General features: G+C 39.7%; 1 protein-coding gene across 2 annotated transcripts in view; it reads right to left on the reverse strand.

Moving 5' to 3' along the window:
- Positions 1 to 2,563: 2,563 nt before the first annotated feature.
- AP4B1 (adaptor related protein complex 4 subunit beta 1) overlaps positions 2,564 to 21,761 on the reverse strand; it is a 140,169-nt gene continuing 120,971 nt past the window's right edge. For both annotated transcript variants that reach the window (XM_053706575.1, XM_053706574.1), the window contains exons 9-11: positions 10,900 to 11,107; positions 9,689 to 9,967; positions 2,564 to 3,001 (exon numbers count right to left, since the gene is read on the reverse strand). In XM_053706575.1, the coding sequence (XP_053562550.1) occupies positions 2,583 to 3,001; positions 9,689 to 9,967; positions 10,900 to 11,107 (906 nt within the window). In that variant the 3' untranslated portion in view covers positions 2,564 to 2,582. The remainder of the gene's footprint in view (positions 3,002 to 9,688; positions 9,968 to 10,899; positions 11,108 to 21,761) is intronic.

The raw sequence follows: 21,761 nt of genomic DNA on the forward strand, positions 1-21,761 counted from the left end.
GATCACTTCAGCATCAGATAAAGGAATTATACTTTCCAAATCTGAGATTTCACCCTCAGAAACTACCAGTGAATCCTCCTCACCAAAACTTGGGAGAGAGCAACCTGGGTAGCAGAAAGTGGAGCAGAAACTTTACTATCTGAAACTTTAATGTCCTCTTGCATTTTCCCTGTAGGTAAGGAAAAACAGACAAAGCCGCAGGTATCGCAGATAATACCTGAGCTGCAAAATCTGTAAGCAAACACACTCCACCCGGAGATTGAGAATAACCGCAGGGCACTGTGACGCCATAGAGGCTTGGGATATTTAAGGAGAAGCTGTGGAATTGCCTGAACAGCATCATCCTGGGAGACATAAGGCTCAGATTTATCTGTACTCAATAGCTCTTGCTAAATAAGCGGCACAGACGAAAACAGACATTTTAATTTGTCTAAACTTATCCTTAGAGGCGAAAAATATCTTTATTTAAAAAGATATATTCAAATATGAGGGAAAGAGGCGGAAACAATTTGTTCCTCAAGCCAAAAAACATTTGATTCATAGGAGCAGAGCACTGTTCCAACCCTGAACAATAAATGTTTTAATTAGTGAATACTGCCACCTTAAAAACAATTATATATACATAAAAAACAGACCCCTGTTTCATAAACTAGAACATAAGTCCCCATCACTCATCTTAAGGAGGACGAAACACATCCTAGTCTGCATTGAATTCTAACCCCTCTAGGACACTTACCACTATACTGCGGTGGTATGTTTTATTATTTTTAACACAATATAGTAGAAAAAACGGCTTAATTTATTAACCCTTTAATAAATATACATTGACACATAGGAGTTAAACACAAGTGAACTTTCGCAAGCTTTTTTAAAAGACCAAACTGCTAAACTGCAGTTCCTATCTCAGTCGGAGACACTGAAGAGGCGGGGTCACATGACCGGAACCAACGAGAGTCGCAAAATGGCGCCGCACTCCTTCACAAGTCAAGAAAGGAGGAAGAGACATGGCATCGGCTGGAAATGAAGCGCAAAATTGCTAATATCGCGCTTCATTCCAGTTGCCCAGAAAAGAGTTCTGATTACTTGAGTGATCTAGCCTGGACATACATGAAGCATAGAAATGGCGTACCTAAAAGCTGCAAATGGCAGTTGGATTCTGCAGCCACTGAAACACTTACAGGGCAAGATCAATAGAATTGCGCAGCAATATCTCTAATTCCCTCTGAGAAAAGCGCGCTCTACAAAACAAGCCAAACATCATTGAAAGCTTATATACTGTATGCTGATAAAAGGTATTGAGCTCTTCAAACCCAAATTTATTAAGCCTTTTAAAATTCATTCCTAGGAGTTAAAAAACAATAGGCAATAAAATATCAGAGATATTATGAACCCCTAAAGTGACTGTAAACACATGAGCCTACAGTATTAACCCCTAGTCTCCTGTCACAAAAGTGCCTGCATCCTGCCTACAATGTCCTTCTAAAGGATAAATGTGTCCCGAATAATGTGCAGTGAAAGACTCATAAGTGCAAGTCCCCAATACTTAGAAGACAAAAGCTTTTACCCGCATTTGGCCGTCCGGCAGGAGGACAGCTCACTAGGTATGAGAGGATGCCTCGCCTCACAGAGACCTGTAGAAAAAGAAAGACAGAGTAAACCTATTCAGGCTTTTTATACCAGGGCAGCAACATGTTAGGAAAACGCAGCAAGGCCCACCTTACAAATTACTAACTGCTTTAAAGCCACCACTGCTCTACTGAGGAGACTAATGTGTCGTACGGCTAGACCCCATCTTGAGAGGAAAGTTTAGAGCAAACCTACTCTGCTTTCAAAATAATAAAATTTTGATTGAAGTGAAATAAATCCATCTTTTTTAGACACCAAAAACCACTTCCTCCTTGCACCGAAGGCAAAGAGAATGAAGGGAAGTGATACTTAAAGGGACACTAAACCCAAATTATTTCTTTCATGATTCAGATAGAGAATACAATTTTAAACAACTTTCCAATTTACTTCTATTATCTAATTTGCTTCATGTTTTAGATATCCTTTGTTGAAGAAAGAGCAATGCACATGGGAGAGCTAATCACAGGAGGCATTTATGTGCAGCAACCAATCAGCAGCGACTGAGCCTATCTAGATATGCTTTTCAGCTAAGAATATCAAGAGAATGAAGCAAATTAGATAATAGAAGTAAATTAGAAAGTTGTTTAAAACTGCATGCTCTTTCTAAATCATGAAAGAAAAAAATTTAGGTTTCATGTCCCTTTAACAGCTTTGCTGTGGTGCTCTTCGCCTCCTCCTGCTGGCCAGGAGTGATATTCCCAACAGTAATTGATGATTCTATGTTCTGCCCTATTTTTTTCTCTCCGCTTCATGATGCAAACACCCTGTTCCAATCAGATCTACTTTTTCTGCCTTGTACTTCTTCTCACTCTTCTATCAATTCCTAGAATTCTCATCTCTACACATCTCTAGGCCTCTCCTTGTTATCGATGTGAGAGTTAAGGCACATCCCTGTCATCAATGCATACCTCCATTAATGCAACATAACTAACAGAACTTAAAAGTAATCATATTTATCAAGATAGAGATAAGATTGTTCCAACCGCAGTTTTTAAGAGAGATATAAAATTCTGTAGTACGTCCTCTCTCCCTGGACTTTGTTTTACCATTGTCTGAAAAGCAGAAGCATCACTAGCAAGCACCATCTGTATGAAATACATATTTCCTATGTTATCCTGGGCGTAGAGATAAGATTTCCATGGTTGCAAACCAGCTTTACTCTTTGCAATAGTGTAGATGTTCATCAAGTGTAAGGCAGTTTGCAGAGTATCTAGATGTACACTGCTTTTCCATTCTATGGACAACTGACATGCAGGATCTGATGAGTGCCAGTTCTTCTCAAATAGCTCTGGTGTCATTGCAATATCAGACATTAGGGTAAAATCAGAAGACTCTTCATCTTGTATATCTGATTCTGCTGCTGCACTCTGTTCAGCTGAAAAACATGTTACAGGACAATTAATAAAACAGCTTTGTTTAACGAAACATAACTAAGTAGCAAAATAGGTCTACAATTCCAATGCATCTTATTTAAAGGGACATAAAACCCAAAATTTTTCCTTCACGATTCAAATAGATAGAGCATACAATTTTAAACAACTTTCCATTTTACTTCTATTTAATTTGCTCAATTTTTTTGGTATCCTTTGTGGAAAAGCATATCTAGATAGGCTCAGGAGGTGGGACCTAGCTGCTGATTGGTGGCTGCACATATATGCCTCTTGTTATTGGCATACTAATGTGTTAAACTAATTCCCAGTACTGCATTGCTGCTCCTTCAATTAAGGATACCAAGAGAATTAAGCAAAATTGGTAATAGAAATATATTGGAAAGTTGTTTAGAATTGTATGCTCTATCTGAATCATGAAAGAAAATTTTTGGATTTTATATCCCTTTAACATAGTTTTTAATTTAACATATTTGTTTCAGTTACATATGTGTGTGGGAGACCAATATAATTTTAAAAATGCCCTTCACTATTATATTCCTATAAACAATCAGATATTTATGAAGTTGTGAAGACACGTTTATGTCATAATTCTGTTGTTTTTTTTTAACACACAAAAAACATAATTTATGTAAGAACTTACCTGATAAATTCATTTCTTTCATATTAGCAAGAGTCCATGAGCTAGTGACATATGGGATATACATTCCTACCAGGAGGGGCAAAGTTTCCCAAACCTCAAAATGCCTATAAATACACCCCTCACCACACCCACAATTCAGTTTAACGAATAGCCAAGAAGTGGGGTGATAAGAAAGGATCGAAAGCAAAGGAATTGGAATAATTGTGCTTTATACAAAAAAATCATAACCACCACAAAAAGGGTGGGTCTCATGGACTCTTGCTAACATGAAAGAAATGAATTTATCAGGTAAGTTCTTACATAAATTATGTTTTCTTTCATGTAATTAGCAAGAGTCCATGAGCTAGTGACGTATGGGATAGCAGATACCCAAGATGTGGAACTTCCACGCAAGAGTCACTAGAGAGGGAGGGATAAAATAAAGACAGCCAATTCCGCTGAAAAAATAATCCACAACCCAAATCAAAAGTTTTAATCTAAATAATGAAAAAAACTGAAAACATAAGCAGAAGAATCAAACTGAAATAGATGCCTGAAGTACTTTTCTACCAAAAACTGCTTCAGAAGAAGAGAAAACATCAAAATGGTAGAATTTAGTAAAAGTATGCAAAGAAGACCAAGTTGCTGCTTTGCAAATCTGATCAACAGAAGCTTCATTCCTAAAAGCCCAGGAAGTAGAAACTGACCTAGTAGAATGAGCCGTAATCCTTTGAGGCGGGGACTTATCCGACTCCAGATAAGCATGATGAATCAAAGACTTTAACCAAGACGCAAAAGAAATGGCAGAAGCTTTCTGACCTTTCCTGGAACCAGAAAAGATAACAAATAGACTAGAAGTCTTTCTAAAATCTTTAGTAGCTTCAACATAATATTTCAAAGCTCTTACTACATCCAAAGAATGTAAAGATCTCTCCTTTGAATTCTTAGGATCAGGGCACAATGAAGGGACAACAATTTCTCTACTACCTTAGGTTAGAATTCACAACCTTAGGTAAAAATTGAAATGAAGTCCGCAACACCGCCTTAACCTGATGAAAAATCAGAAAAGGAGATTCACAAGAAAGAGCAGATAACTCAGAAACTCTTCTAGCAGAAGAGATGGCCAAAAGGAACAAAACTTTCCAAGAAAGTAATTTAATATCCAGAGAATGCATAGGTTCAAACGGAGGAGCCTGTAAAGCCCTCAGAACCAAATTAAGACTCCAAGGAGGAGAGATTGACTTAATGACAGGCTTGATACGAACCAAAGCCTGTACAAAACAATGAATATCAGGAAGATTAGCAATCTTTCTGTGAAAAAGAACAGAAAGAGCAGAGATTTGTCCTTTCAAAGAACTTGCAAATAAACCTTTATCCAAACCATCCTGAAGAAACTGTAAAATTCTAGGAATTCTAAAAGAATGCCAGGAGAACTTATGAGAAGAACACCAAGAAATGTAAGTCTTCCAGACTCGATAATAAATCTTCCTAGACACAGATTTACAAGCCTGTAACATAGTATTAATTACTGAGTCAGAGAAACCTCTATGACTAAGAATCAAGCGTTCAATTTCCATACCTTCAAATTTAATGATTTGAGATCCTGATGGAAAAATGGGCCTTGGGATAAAAGGTCTGGCCTTAAGGGAAGTGTCCAAGGTTGGCAACTGGCCATCCGAATGAGATCCGCATACAAAAACCTGTGAGGCCATGCTGGAGCCACCAGCAGTACAAATGAACGTTCCAGAAGAATTTTGGAAATCACTCTTGGAAGAAGAACTAGAGGCGGAAAGATATAGGCAGGATGATAATTCCAAGGAAGCGACAACGCGTCCACTGCTTCCGCCTGAGGATCCCTGGATCTGGACAGATACCTGGGAAGTTTCTTGTTTAGATGATAGGCCATCAGATCTATTTCTGGAAGTCCCCAGATTTGAACAATATGAAGAAATACCTCTGGGTGAAGAGACCATTCGCCCAGATGTAACGTCTGGCGACTGAGATAATCCGCTTCCCAATTGTCTACACCTGGGATGTGAACCGCAGAAATTAGACAGGAGCTGGATTCCGCCCATACAAGTATCCGAGATACTTCTTTCATAACTTGAGGACTGTAAGTCCCACCTTGATGATTGACATACGCCACGGTTGTGACATTGTCCGTCTGAAAACAAATAAATGATTCTCTCTTCAGAAGAGGCCAGAACTGGAGAGCTCTGAAAATCGCACGGAGTTCCAAAATGTTGATTGGTAATCTCGCCTCTTGAGATTCCCAAACCCCCTGCGCTGTCAGAGATCCCCATACAGCTCCCCAACCTGAAAGACTCGCATCTGTTGAGATCACAGTCCAGGTTGGACGAACAAAAGAGGCCCCTTGAATTAAACGATGGTGATCAAACCACCAAGTCAGAGAAGATCGAACAGTGGGATTTAAGGATATTATTTGTGATATCCTTGTATAATCCCTGCACCACTGGTTCAGCATACAAAGCTAAAGAGGTCTCATGTGAAAATGAGCAAAGGGGATCGCGTCCGATGCAGCAGTCATGAGACCTAGAATTTCCATGCAAAAAGCTACCGATGGGAATGACTGAGACTGAAGGTTTCGACAAGCTGAAACCAACTTCAGACGTCTCTTTTCTGTTAGAGACAAAGTCATGGACACTGAATCTATTTGAAAGCCCAAAAAGGTTACCTTTGTCTGAGGAATCAAAGAACTCTTTGGTAAATTGATCCTCCAACCATGTTCTTGAAGAAACAACACAAGTTGATTCGTATGAGATTCTGCAGAATGTAAAGACTGAGCAAGTACCAAGATATCGTCCAAATAAGGAAATACCGCAATACCCTGTTCTCTGATTACAGAGAGAAGGGCACCAAGAACCTTTGAAAAGATCCTTGGAGCTGTTGCTAGGCCAAACGGAAGGGCAGCAAACTGGTAATGCTTGTCTAGAAAAGAGAATCTCAGAAACTGATAGTGATCTGGATGAATTGGAATATGAAGATATGCATCCTGTAAATCTATTGTGGACATATAATGCCCTTGCTGAACAAAAGGCAGAATATTCCTTATAGTCACCATTTTGAATGTTGGTATTCTTACATAACGATTCAACATTTTTAGATCCAGAACTGGTCTGAAGGAATTCTCCTTCTTTGGTACAATGAATAGATTTGAGAAAAACCCAGACCCTGTTCCAGAACTGGAACTGGTACAATTACCCCAGCCAACTCTAGATCTGAAACACATTTCAGAAATGCCTGAGCCTTCACTGGGTTTACTGGAATGCGAGAGAGAAAAAATCTTCTCACAGGAGGTCTTATCTTGAAACCTATTCTGTATCCTTGAGAAACAATGTTCTGAATCCAAAGACTGTGAATCTAATTGATCCAAATATCTTTGAAAAATCGTAACCTGCCCCCTACCAGCTGTGCTGGAATGAGGGCCGCACCTTCATGCGGATTTAGGAGCTGGTTTTGACTTTCTAAAAGGCTTGGATTTATTCCAGACTGGAGAAGGCTTCCAAATGGAAACCGTTCCTTTAGGGGAAGGGTCAGGCTTCTGTTCTTTATTCTGACGAAAGGAACGAAAACGATTAGCAGCCCTATATTTACCTTTAGATTTTTTGTCCTGAGGCAAAAAGGTTCCTTTCCCCCCAGTAACAGTTGAAATAATAGAATTCAACTGTGAACCAAATAATTTATTACCTTGGAAAGAAAGAGAAAGCAAAGTTGACTTAGAAGTCATATCTGCATTCCAAGATTTAAGCCATAAAGCTCTTCTAGCTAAGATAGCTAAAGACATATATCTGACATCAATTCTAATGATATCAAAAATGGCATCACAAATAAAGTTATTAGCATGTTGAAGAAGTTTAACAATGCTATAAGCATTATGGTCTGACACTTGTTGCGCTAAAGCCTCCAACCAGAAAGTTGAAGCTGCAGCAACATCAGCCAAAGAAATAGCAGGTCTAAGAAGATTATCTGAACATAAATAAGCTCTCCTTAGAAAGGATTCAAGCTTCCTGTCTAAAGGATCCTTAAAGGAAGTACTATCCGCCGTAGGAATAGTAGTACGTTTAGCAAGAGTAGAAATAGCCTTATCAACTTTAGGGATTTTATCCCAAAACTCTAATCTATCAGATGGCACAGGGTACAATTTCCTAAACCTTTGAGAAGGAGTAAATGAAGTACCCAGACTATTCCATTCCCTAGAAATTACTTCTGAAATAGCATCAGGAACTGGAAAAACTTCAGGAATAACTACATGAGGTTTGAAAACCGAATTTAAATGCTTAGTAGATTTAGTATCAAGAGGACTAGACTCCTCCATATCTAATGCAATTAACACTTCTTTAAGTAAAGAACGAATAAACTCCATCTTAAATAAATATGAAGATTTATCAGTGTCAATATCTGAGGCAGAATCTTCTAAACCAGATAGATCCTCATCAGAAACAGATAAGTCAGAATGATGACGGTCACTTAAAAATTCATCTGAAATATGAGAAGTTTTAAAAGACCTTTTACGCTTACTGGAAGGAGGAATAACAGACAGAGCCTTCCTAATAGATTTAGAAACAAATTCTTTTACATTAACAGGGACATCCTGAACATTAGATGTTGAAGGAACAACAACAGGTAATGGATTATTACTAATGGAAACACAATCTGCATTAGAAAGTTTATCATGACAGTTATCACAAACAACAGCTGGAGGAACAGTTACCAAAAGTTTACAACAGATGCACTTAACTTTGGTAGAACCAGCATCAGGCAGCGTCTTTCCAGAAGTAGATTCTGATCCAGGGTCATGTTGAGACATCTTGCAATATGTAATAGAAAAAACAACATATAAAGCAAAATTATCAAATTCCTTAAATGACAGTTTCAGGAATGGGAAAAAATGCCAAATGAACAAGCCTCTAGCAACCAGAAGCAATGAAAAATGAGACTGAAATAAAGTGAAAAAAAGGTGGAGACAAGAATGATGCCCACATACAACGCTCATATTTTTTGATGCCAAGTATGACGCCACATCCTGTGATGCAGAAAAAAACGACGCCCACAATTTTGGCGCAAAAAAACGTCTGAACGTCAAATATGACGCAACGATACGCAAACTTCTGGCGTCAATTAGGGCGCCGGAAATGACAAAATTTTTGCGCCAAAAAAGTCAGCGCCAAGAATGACGCAATAAATTGAAGCATTTTCAGCCCCCGCGAGCCTAACAGCCCACAGGGAAAAAAAGTCAATTGAAAAAATTCTTTTAAGGTAAGAAAAAAATATTTCATATGCATTAAATGAAACTTAATGAAACTGACTGTCTGAAATAAGGAATACTGATTATCCTGAATCATGGCAAATATAAGTTTAAACACATATATTTAGAACTTTACATATAAAGTGCCCAACCATAGCTTAGAGTGTCATAAAAAAATAAGACTTACTTACCCTAAGACACTCATCTACATATAGGAGACAGCCAAACCAGTACTGAAACGAGAATCAGTAGAGGTAATGGTATATAAGAGTATATCGTCGATCTGAAAAGGGAGGTAAGAGATGAATCTCTACGACCGATAACAGAGAACCTATGAAATAGATCCCCTAGAGGAAGACCATTGAATTCAAATAGGCAATACTCTCTTCACATCCCTCTGACATTCACTGCACTCTGAGAGGAAAACCAGGCTCCAGCCTGCTGCGAAGCGCATATCAACGTAGAATCTAGCACAAACATACTTCACCACCTCCATGGGAGGCAAAGTTTGTAAAACTGAATTGTGGGTGTGGTGAGGAGTGTATTTATAGGCATTTTGAGGTTTGGGAAACTTTGCCCCTCCTGGTAGGAATGTATATCCCATACGTCACTAGCTCATGGACTCTTGCTAATTACATGAAAGAAAACAATACTCTCATTTTTACATTTAGCAAGCTCCAAAATGTATCTAAATTACATCCACAAAAGGTAATTTCTACATATCTTCCTCATATCCAATGAAAAAAAACTATTTTGAAGCTTTTGCAGCTTTTTCACAAAACCTACCTCTTACTAGATGATCTGAAGCATTTTCCAAAAGGCTAAGGTTAGTCCTGTTTGCTCTGGGAGACAGACATTCCCACTGTTTCTTTTCATATAATGGTACTAATGTGTTAAAACGTGGCACCCAGTTTTTAAATGGTTGCTCTGTTCGATTCACCAAGAGACCAACAGATGGATCAGATTTTGGGCTGTTCATAACTAGTTTAACTTCCTCCACACCGGCAGCTAATAGTCTGTAGTAAAATAGGCCTCGATCGCGCACAGCCATGTTGGTCTCCTCCTCTAGATAAAATATAAGATAAAGACTTGTTAAGTTTTCCAGATAAAGCAAAATCAAAGAATGCCTGATCTGAGGTGGAGGTGTTCAGAGATTGCTGCAGGGTCATATTGTCTGATTTGATGTGGGCATATGTTGAGACTGCTGAAGTGCATGGGTCTGATCTGAGGTTTAAAATGGACATGGGCTTAGATTTCTGCAGGGCCATAGTGTCTGATCTGAGGTGGTCTTGTGCTGAGAATGCTTTAAGACCATGGTTTCGGACCTGAGGTCTGAGATGGCTATGTGGTTGACAAAGGACTTCAGGGCCAGCAGTATATTTCCCACCAATCATCCTCTGGTCATCCAAATGTCATGCAGGACAGCTGTCAACCCTAACCCTATCTATAAAATTCCCTTTAACAAACAACTGCCATAAGTTCAAAAATGTAATCAAAGCACATCTAATGAGCTTTACAAACACATGCTATCAAAGGAGGGTGTGTTGTTTGGTCAGAAAAGGTGATGTATACTCTTAATAAAAGTTTAGGCAAAATTCAGCAATTGAAATGGTTTATTAAATGTGTATCTTTTTGTCTTTCAGCAAAGTATTGAACCTGTCTTGATCATTTGACATTCATGATTTGTAATGAAGATAAACAGGCACTTTTTAACAAAAAACACTTGCTCTATTTCAGGCGGGATACAAAAAAAATGTAAAATTATAAATGGTTCAGAAATCATTATCTACTGAAAACAATCACGGGACTGGGTATTTGTGCTCACTATACAGTTCAGTATAAGTTTTTGTTTCAGCAAATAGATTTTTGTGAGAAACAATGCAGATGAGTCAGTTTTTAGTTCACTGTGAATAATCTATCTCCTGTTCAACAATCGTTTCATCAACCACCCCCAACGATGCTAAATTGTCTGCAGCAGAAACAAGATATTTGCTTACCAATGCAGAAATAAATAAGTCGCCCCAGTGTGTCTTGACATTCTGCTGGTCTAGACAGGAACAGTCGCACAAGGGCAGTCAGCAGCTCCATCTTCACTACTGGACAAGTCTCTGCCTTAATATTATCAGCATAGTCCTCCAATACATAGGGGGCATTAGGAATTAGTTCTCCATGCATCCCCAAAAGCCAAATCAGTGCCTGCTTCCCCTAAGGATATATAATTAAGGGGGATAATAATATAGATGTATTAAAAATATTAAGGGATCTATCAAAGTTTATGAGGAAAGTTTGGAAAATGGGAAAAAGAATAGTTAAAAGTGTAGCTTAACTTAAATTATGCTTACCTGATCATTTTCTTTTCTTCAGATGGAAAGAGTCAACAGCTGCATTCATTACTTTTGGGAATTAAGAACCTAGCCACCGGGAGAAGGCAAAGACACCACAGCCAAAGGCTTAAATACTCCTCCCACTTCTCTCATGCCCTAGTCATTATGTAGATTAACAAGGAACAGTAGAAGAAGTACCAGAAGAATAAAAAACAAGAGAGACGCCCCACAGAACAAATACGGGTGGGGAGCTGTGGATTCTTTCCATCTGAAGAAAAGAAAATGATCAGGTAAGCATAATTTAAGTTTTTCTTCATAAATGGAAGTCCACAGCTGCATTCATTACTTTTGGGAAAACAATACCCAAGCTATAGAGGACACTGAATGCCAAAACGGGAGGGTACAATAGGCGGCCCATTCTGAGGGCACCAGGCCTGAAAAAAACACAACCTAACCAAACCCTGCTTCATCACAGCCAGGCAAAAGAACTAGAGGGAAAAGGCCCCAAGGACACTGACCCGCAGATAGTCCAAAAGCCTAACTAGAGACCGCAAGCAGACTCACTGAGCCAACACTCCTCCAGGAGAACCGTTGCCCAGCAGTCGGTCCCCTTACAGTACCAAAATCCCCAAAAGGGAGAGGACAATGGCAAGCCAAAATGGATACCAAAAAGGTACAGCAAAAATCCATAAAGAGAAAAAAAAACCTTCAAAGGAAGGCCAAGTCCACAGAGACCCGAATGGATCCCGAGAAAAAGAGGAGATGACGCCAAACTCACAAGGAGCAACATCAAGGAGAAGAAACATCTCACAAACATCGTGCAACAGCACCGAAAAAGACAGCTGAAGACAGAACTCAGAGACTGAGCAAACAGAAATTACAAGAAGCAAACTTAGAAAATAAAGATCGGAGTCCAGTAACACACTGCCATCCGTAGGAAGACACTGAGAAAACACTATCCGTAAGGAAGAAGCGGCCACACAAAATAGCAGACTGTCCACCCTCCAAGACAGAGGTTGCCCAACCTCCAAGACAGAGGACACTCTCCAGGAAATCCAGGCCGCCAAGCCTACTCACAGATTTCAAAGGGGGAGAGGCACAGAACCTCTAAAAAAAGAAGGTCCACTGTCACCCCCAAGACCTGAGATCTCAGATCCTACACCTAGCCGCACCAGCCCAAGCAACGGCAGATCTGAAAGCAAGGGAACCGAAAGGAACCCCAAGACCGGCCCCCAAAAGGGCGGAAGAATGGACACAGCCACTTCAACCTAGAGACAATCGAGCAGGTGTTAGACCCAAGGAGATCTAGCAAGGCCACCCGAATAAGTCTCAATGCAGAGCCAGCAGCTCCCCAGATGGAAAGGAATAACTAAAAGAGCAGACCAATCCCCCAAACCAGATAAACATCTGTTCCAACCTCCCGAACACAGGAGAGGCCCCTAAAAAGGGAACCACACCTCCGTAAGGAGGACAACGAGCCCCCTGAAGAGGAGAGCGTTGATAACATCTGCCCATAAGACAGGAAGTCATAGGAAGAACCAAGAGGACACAAGGCCACGTCACTGCCGAACATGGAAGAACCCCTTAAAACACCATCGTGCTAGCACACATACCAGGCGCAAAAGTGACCGCTGAGCAACCGCAAACCGTCCTTTGCTAGGCAGGAAAGCCACCATCAGGTCACATCAGTTGGCTGTCCCAAGGGAACTGTATTGTCTGGCACAAGACAAGCCCTAAGGAGCCCCGGCTCTCAGTAAATCTGGCCAAGTTGTAAATCACTCCAAAGAGCCAGGGCCATAAAAGGACACTAGAGCTAACAGGCTGTGCTTGAAAGTGTGGCTAATCCCCCTAAGGGACACAAGGCGCTGCTCATTTTATCAACCTCTAAAGGAGGAAAGGCTGAGTATACCTCGCCGGGGATCAGAGTAGCCACAGAGCATTAGTATGCTGAGCTAGTTGTCTAACTAGCCATGAGCTCCAGACACAAGGGGAACAGTGAGGACAGGTCACCTGAACAGAGCAACATCAAGTCTCCACATCACCTCAGATTCAAAGTCAGAGGACAGTAAAACATGGGTTTGAATGTCACCTGGATGGCATTACCTGAACCATATGAGTGGAAAACCACTAGGACCTCTTCTATCCCAAGGAAGAGATGCATAGCATTCCCAACGCCGGGGAAGGACCCCTAACCGGAGGGTACAATAGGCGGCCCATTCTGAGGGCACCAGGCCTGAAAAAAACCACAACCTAACCAAACCCGCTTCGTCTGAGCCAGGCAAAAGAACTAGAGACCGCAAGCAGACTCACTAAGCCAACACTCCTCCAGGAGAACCATTGCCCAGCAGTCGGTCCCCTTACAGTACCAAAATCCCCAAAAGGGAGAGGACAAGGGTAAGCCAAAAGGGATACCAAAAAGGTACAGCAAAAATCCATAAAGAAAAAAAAAACCTTCAAAGGAAGGCCAAGTCCACAGAGACCCGAATGGATCCCGAAAAAAAGGGGAGAAAAAGCCCAAAAGGACCTCACTGTCTAATGTCCCGAAAAAGGAACAACCAACTCCCGAAGGGAATCCAAGTCCCCCGAAGGCGACCCATCCACAAGGAGAAACGGACAATCCAAGAGGTCTCAATGAAGAAGAGAACCACTAAAGGAACAAGTCTGAAAATGACAATTTCCTAAAGCAACACCGCCCCGACCAGTGGAAAAGAGGTGCTAAACCCTCTAATTTTCCCACCACGTGGGCAGGAATACTCTAGGTTCCGAGGGTATCAGAAGCAACAGACAGTAACGCAGCAAAATTCACTGACCCAGTCACCAGAGAGATGGCTATTTAGGACTGAAACAATCCCGAGAGCCACACGGACCCGCAAGTCCTCTTGAGAATGCTTAGCTAAAACTTGTAAAACAAATAACAAGAACATAAATAATGTTAAGAGCACTCAGCACCCCAACCTGACCAGGAGGTATAATAGGCGCCACGTGTCTGAATAAGCTGCGAGACAGAAGATCTGAACACAAGCAGGACCAGCCTGCAACCAGGGTCATAACTGCCAAGCTGGCTAAATCTGCCCTCAGAGAGGGAGGAAGAAAAACAGACAAACATGGGACTAATGTGTCCCGAACAACTTCCGTAGAAACAAACAGCGAGTATCGATCCCAGAGATTTTTAAGTTCCCTCAGGAAACATCCGGGTAGATTACGAGTTTTGCGTTAACAGGGGAGCGGTGCTAATTTGCAGTTTATTCTCACAGCTCACTTACCTGCAGCGCTGGTATTACGGGTTTTTACAAACCTGGCGTTAACAGGCAAGAAGTGAGCGTAGAGCAAAATTGCGCTCCACCATGCACTCCAATACCAGCGCTGCTTAAGTGAGCGCTGAGCTGGTTGTATGTGCTCGTGCACCATTTCCCCATAGACATCAATGGGGAGAGCCGGCTGAGAAAAAGTCTAACACCTGCAATAAAGCAGCCTAAAGCTCAGTAAAGCAGCCCCATTGATTCCTATGGGGAAACTAAAGTTATGTTTACACCTAACACCATAACATGAACCCCGAGTCTAAACACCCCTAATCTTACACTTATTAACCCCTAATCTGTCGCCCCCGACATCATCGATACCTGCATTATACTTATTAACGTAAAAAATTAAAATAAGAACTAAAAGGTTACATTCACAAGTTTTGAGAATACTGAATCCAATGATGATACTAGCTCTATGGTCTCTAACACACCAAAATCTACGTCAACCCCCATTAGACTATCTACAAAGTCTGTGGAAGATATGGGTGCGAGGCCAAAAATCGGGGGCAAGGCTCTAAAGACAACAGAAGGAGTAGAAATGGGAGCAACAGTGCTCCAATTACCCAGATATCCGAGTTGTCAACTATTCAAGAATATAAAAATCAACAAGAACTAAAAATCATTAACTTATCGGATGTCACATTAAACAACTTTGAAAAAAGCAGTTTTGTCTAAAGGACTTGGATTCTCTCCGACATAGGACTTTAACCTATTTAGTACCATTCTGGACTTAAATAAATTTATACGTAAAATAACGTTAAGGAAACATTTTAGTAAAGAGTCTCTGACAACGTTTAATGAGAGTCCCATAGATCCGTTAATGACAGTTTCTTTAAATGAAAAATGGACTTTCTCAGAGCTATGTGACTGCCACTTTATGTGATTTAGATCTAGAAAGTGAGGTAATCTCTTGCAAAACCAAGCAACAATCTGTTAGCAATATGAAACTTAGTGCTATCCAGTTAATTCACGTACAGATCTAATAGAGGTGTTTCATTCTATCCTAGAACAAGATCTAACACAGTTAGCTGAACAAATCTCTATGAAGGGAGATAGGAAATACATGAATTTGAGTAAGAAAGAAAAATGTGCTCTGGATAAAATTGTAAATAATAAAGATATAGTGGTGTTAGATTCAGATAAAGGTGGTTCGATTGTCATTCTAAGTAGGAAACAATACATAGATGAAGCATTTAGACAGCTTTTAGATTCAGACACATATAAGAAATTGACTTTTAATCCTACCACTAAGTTCCAGAGAGAACTTACACACCTATTAGATGAGGGTAGAGATAAAGGTATTATTTCTAATAAAATATGTGAGTCCATCTATGTTAAACATCCTAGAATTCCTCTTTTTAAGTTTCTGCCCAAGGTGCATAAATCCCTTGTTAATCCCCTAGGTAGACCAATAATCTCCGCTATAGGTTCTCTAGGAGAAAAATTGGGTAAATGGCTTGATGCCCAATTACAGCCGGTAGTACAGTCTCTCCCTGGGTTTCTCAGGAACACAAAACATCTTCTTAGATCATTACATGAATTTAAGTGGCATCCAGATTACAACTTTGTAACCATAGATGTTGTTTCATTATATTCATGTATTCCACATGAACTGGGCATCAGAGCTATGGAGAGAATGCTATTGAAGTATTCTAAATTATGACTCAAATTTGATTGAGTTTCTACTGGAAGTGACTACATTTCTATTGAGCCATAATTATTTTATTTTCAATGGCGATTTCTACTTACAACAGAGAGGCACAGCGATGGGGGCAAAATTTGCCCCATCGTATGCCAATCTCTATCAGGCAGATTTTGAAAATAGGAGCTTATTTGGTGACCAAAATGTATTTAAGCATAATATAATTTATTAAACACGCTATATAGACGATATGCTTATTTTTTGGAAAGGGGCTGATAGTGTTCTAGCTGACTATGTTAAATATTTAAATTTACCTATATTACATCAAATGTAAGCATGTCTTATCTAGATGTAAAGCTTAATAAAGGCAATGACAACATTATTACAGAGGTTTACAGAAAGGAAATTTCAGGGAACATGATTCTAAGGGCTGATTCATGTCACCCTCGACACTTGAAAAGAGGGATACCTAAGGGCCAATATATTCGTTTGAGGAGAAATTGCAGTAATGTTGAGAGCTATAAAATACATGCAGAGGATAATCCCCTCATGCCTTAGCGACAGAGGTTATGATAGATCAACTCTTACAAAATTGGCAGACCAAGTAGGTGGGTATAATAGGGAAAATTTGCTCAAAGATAATACAAAAAAAAAGTCAAATAGAGAGGGTATCAATTGTATTACCACATACAGTAAACAATTTGAGTTGCCTATTTTGGATAGGGATGTGGATCTAAAAAATATATCTAACAAGTGTAACTTTATCCCTCGTAGAGCTAAAACTATCGGAGATTTGGTCAGAAGGGATTTCAGTAGAAAATGTATTGTTTCCAGAACAACAAAAAATTGGCTAACAATCAAAGAATGTTTTTTTAAATGCAATGTTAGACCTTGCAAAAGTTGTTGTTTTGCCATTACAGGTGACACCTTTATTTCTACTCAAACTGGTCTGGTTTATAAAATTAAGGAACACATCTTATGTACTTCTACTTTTGTTACATACTTACTTACTTGTAATGTTTGCAAATTTCAATATGTAGGGTTAACCTCTAGGATGCTTAAAGATAGGGTTAGAGAGCATCTTATTTCCCTAGAGGCAGAAGTCCTCAAGACTCCAGTAGCTAAGCATTTTGCACTAAGGTATTGAAATGGTAACTTTAGGACCCAGAGGACGGGATAAATATGCTGCCCTCAGTAAGAAAGAGGTTTTTTGGATCCATACCTTGAAGACCGGTGCTCCATTAGGTATAAACAAAATTAGTGATATTTAGCTGTTTATAGATAAATCTGGTAACCCTTAATGTAGTCTAAATTTAAAGTTCAGGTTCTAAATGTTCACTATGTTTTGCTTAACATGTGTAAAATTTGAGGTATACACGTATGTCAGGTGCACTTTTTTGTTCCCATACCGATTCATTTATGATGGCATTTGACTTATATACCGGTTTGATTATTGTTAAAGGGGACATTTTTGTGTGTTACGTGAGATAACGTGTATTCTTCAATTTTGTGACCATGACTGCTGTTATTTCATCCATCTGTCTAGAGCTTTTTTCCTTTGTTTATCTGCAGTAATTTTATTAAGGTAGCACATTGCGGCTTTCTGTCGAACCTTAATCTTTCTTATTTGTCATATTTGTGATCGTACATACCTACTTATTCTTGATAGGAAAGGATTAGTTTGTCCCCGTGGAGCATGGATTGTGTGATTTTTTTTTCTAACTTTTTAATTCCTTTGATTCTGTGTTCTTTCATAAAGTGGAGGTGGAACACAATACAAACTAGTTTTGGTGTTTAAACATATCCTATTACTGGATTCTTATATGGAATATCTATTATAAGGAGACTATGCAGTCTTTACGTATAAATGATGTTATTGGTTCCTATGGGATTTTTTCTGACCACAATTAAATACAATATATTTCTTTGGTGGCTAACATATAAACAGCTAGTTTAAGTCAACATAGATTTCCCGTAATAAGTTTCGTAGAAAAATGTGTGTAGATTTTAATTTCTTTATTACTATGTATTCATTTTTTTTTTGTCTAACATTTATTATGTATTATGCACCTGATGTGGGAGGAGAAATACCTCCATCAGGTGTTTTAAAGAATTGCTACACACCTGTTTGTTAGCTCTGATGAAGTGCCGAGTGTGGCAGGAAACGCGTCAGCTGTAATCAGGTCTGTGCTCACTGTGCCTTTGCAAGTTTTTATCATGTTTAACCATTAAAATGGACCTTTTAACCGTATATCATCAGCCTTCCTGTTGTCTCAATATGGGTGTATGTCGTTCGTAATGGTGTTGTACGTTTTGTCCACTATATTTACCCGTTTTAAGAGGGTTTTGTAGGGGAGCCCTTTCAACACCGGAAGGACTAGCCTGGACGCTATTTGGACACATCGTATCGTACCTCACGGAGGTTGGCAGAAGATTTACTCGTTTACCAGAAATGTTCCTCTGAGATTAATCTGTTTTTGGTATTACACCGTGGATTCAAGTGAGTAAAATATGCTCTGAAGATTGATCTTGGTTGTGTGAAGCTATGTACTATATTTGTACTGAATGAGGTAACAAATGTGAGATTGCCACAAAGTTTGAATACAACATTTACTTATCTGATTATATAGGATGTAATATTCATAATAAGGTCTTACTTAATCTGACAGTGTTAAAGGATATATACACTGTCTTATTTACACTGCAATCTACCTTATCTGGTTAAAGTGTCAGTCCGACATAAATCATATTATACTTATTAACCCCTAATCTGCCGCTCCGGACATCGCCGCCACCTACATTATACTTATGAACCCCTAATCTGCTGCCCCCAACATTGCCAACACCTACATTATATTTATTAACCCCTAATCTCCCTCCCCCAATGTCGCCGCAACCTACCTACATTTATTAACCCCTAATCTGCAGCCCCTAACGTCGCCGCCACTATATTATATTTATTAACACCTAAATCTAAGTCTAACCCTAACCCTCCCTAACAAATATAATTTAAATAAATCTAAATACAAATTCCTATCATTAACTAAATTATTCCTATTTAATACTAAATACTTACCTATAAAATAAACCCTAAGTCAGCTACAATATAACTAATAGTTACATTGTATCTAGCTTAGGGGTTAATAAATATAATGTAGGTGTTGCAGGTAAATTTGTATTTATTTTAGCTAGGTAGTTATTAAATAGTTAATAACTATTTAGTAACTATTCTACCTAGTTAAAATAAATACAAACTTACCTGTAAAATAAAGTTACAATAACACCTAACACTACACTACAATTAAATAAATTAAATAAAATTAGCTAAATTACAAAAACAAACAAACACTAAATTATAGAAAATAAAAAACAAATTACAAGATATTTAAACTAATTACACCTAATCTAAGAGCCCTATAAAAATAAAAAAGCCCCCCCAGCAGATTAGGGGTTAATAATATTTAACTAGTGTTTGCAAGGCGGGAGTGCGGCAGTTTAGGGGTTAATATGTTTATTATAGTGGCGGCGATGTCTGGAGCAGCAGATTAGGGGTTAAAAATTTTATTATAGTGTTTGCGATGTGGGAGGGCTTCGGTTTAGGGGTTAATAGGTAGTTTATGGGTGTTAGTGTACTTTTTAGCACTTTAGTTATGAGTTTTATGCTACAGCATTGTAGTGTAAAACTCATAAATACTGACTTTAGAATGCGTTAGGAATCTTGGCGGTAGAGGGTGTACCGCTCACTTTTTGGCCTCCCAGGCAGACTTGTAATACCGGCGCTATGGAAGTCCCATAGAAAAAAGCCTTTATGAAATTTACGTAAGTAGGTTTGCGGTAAGGCCAAAAAAGTGTGCGGTACACCTATACCTGCAAGACTCGTAATAGCAGCGGGCTTAAAAAAGCAGCGTTAGGACCATTCGAAGGAGACTGATGAGTCCCATAACCGAGAAAGATAGGGTCCCCAAACAGCTCAAAAACTTGTCTGAGTAGAACACGAAGGTGAGCTAGCCTGTAACGAAAGGCACAACACTTAGGAACAGTTACACCCGCAGGGAACTGCACATGCCCTCCTGTGGCCAAGAGAGCTGGGGCAATCGGGCACAAACACAATCGCAAATAAACATCTGGACTTTGTAGACGCGCAAGCGCCAAACATATATGTAAAAGCAAAAACGTGCCACAACCTCCGGGGGAACAATCCACCCTCCGAGGAGGAAAAAAATTGGGTTACCCGCATGTGTAGTAGTAGGGAGCGGTAGGGAAATCGCCTCCTGGAGGACAGGGCCCCCCGATGCAGATGGCTCAGAAGTCCCTTGAATCTCCGAGCCCAAGGAACAAGGCGCTCTAGAAAGGCCTAAAGAAAATAACTGACTGACCTGAGTTAATGGGGCCAATTCGCATTTGTCACAGGATGAAGAATTTGAATCAGAAAATGAACAATCTCAACCTCAGCATCCTCCATAACTGGGTAAAGGATACCAAAAAAATGGACTAAATATAAAACAATTTAAACGGCACCTGACACCCACAATGGCTGGGACACTCACCACCTCCTATGAACCAGACACCAGCGGACTAGAATTCTCCATCGCCACACAGTCAGGAATGCGGAAATGGGAGACCAGAACGTAAACACGCCCGGTCACAAGGTGAACCATACAGTCCAAAAAAAACGCGCCCGACCGTAAGGTCGCATCACTTCAAAAGGCCGTTATGTTCCAAAAGCCACAAGCCCAGTTAACACTACACATAAGCAGATTGAATCACATAACAAACATGATTAAAAAAACCTGTTCAATAATCCCCCTCAGGAGATATTAACCCTTGATTCCAAGATACTAAAGGAGTCCCACTGAGACCCTGTATTTTTCATGTGAGTTGGCAGGAACAAATGAGTTACAGTACAATCATGAAGAAGTAAAATGAAACGATTTTACCGGAATCTACGCCGTGGAACAGGAACACGGCGCTTCAAGTGTGACGGATAGTAGCCTCGCCTCCGCCATGGACTTGAGAGAAGAAAGCAGGCAGCGAAGCGAAGTTAGACAACGCCGATTGCTTGTGGAGTTGCTAAAATGAGTCTGGATGGTTTCGCAGAAAGACTCTTCCTGCATCTCCGAACTCTAACTTTCATCCAAGCCCTCACTGAGAGACTGACAGGATTACTTAAAACTCCCGTCCCATGTCGAAGAGTACTACCCTCCATAAGAGACGAAAACAAACTTCTGACACTTCTATGCCAACCTCCTGGGACGAAATGCAAAGAATGACTGGGGGATGAGGGAAGTGGGAGGAGTATTTAAGCCTTTGGCTGGGGTGTCTTTGCCTCCTCCTGGTGGCCATGTTCTTAATTCCCAAAAGTAATGAATGCAGCTGTGGACTCTTTCCATTTATGAAGAAATAATGCTTTACATCATTTGTGTGATTTTAAGCTAACATCATGCGTAACCCTTTCACTGCTAAGCCTTTTTTTCACCCCAGTGCTGAGCCAATTTTGAGGTTTTTTTGCTACTAACATTTAAACCACACAAATTATATATTCGTTTTTTCAGCAGGCCCAGCAGATTTACAATATGCCATTATTATATTTA

Source organism: Bombina bombina, chromosome 3 (assembly GCF_027579735.1).
Source record: "Bombina bombina isolate aBomBom1 chromosome 3, aBomBom1.pri, whole genome shotgun sequence".
Lineage (NCBI taxonomy): Eukaryota > Metazoa > Chordata > Amphibia > Anura > Bombinatoridae > Bombina > Bombina bombina.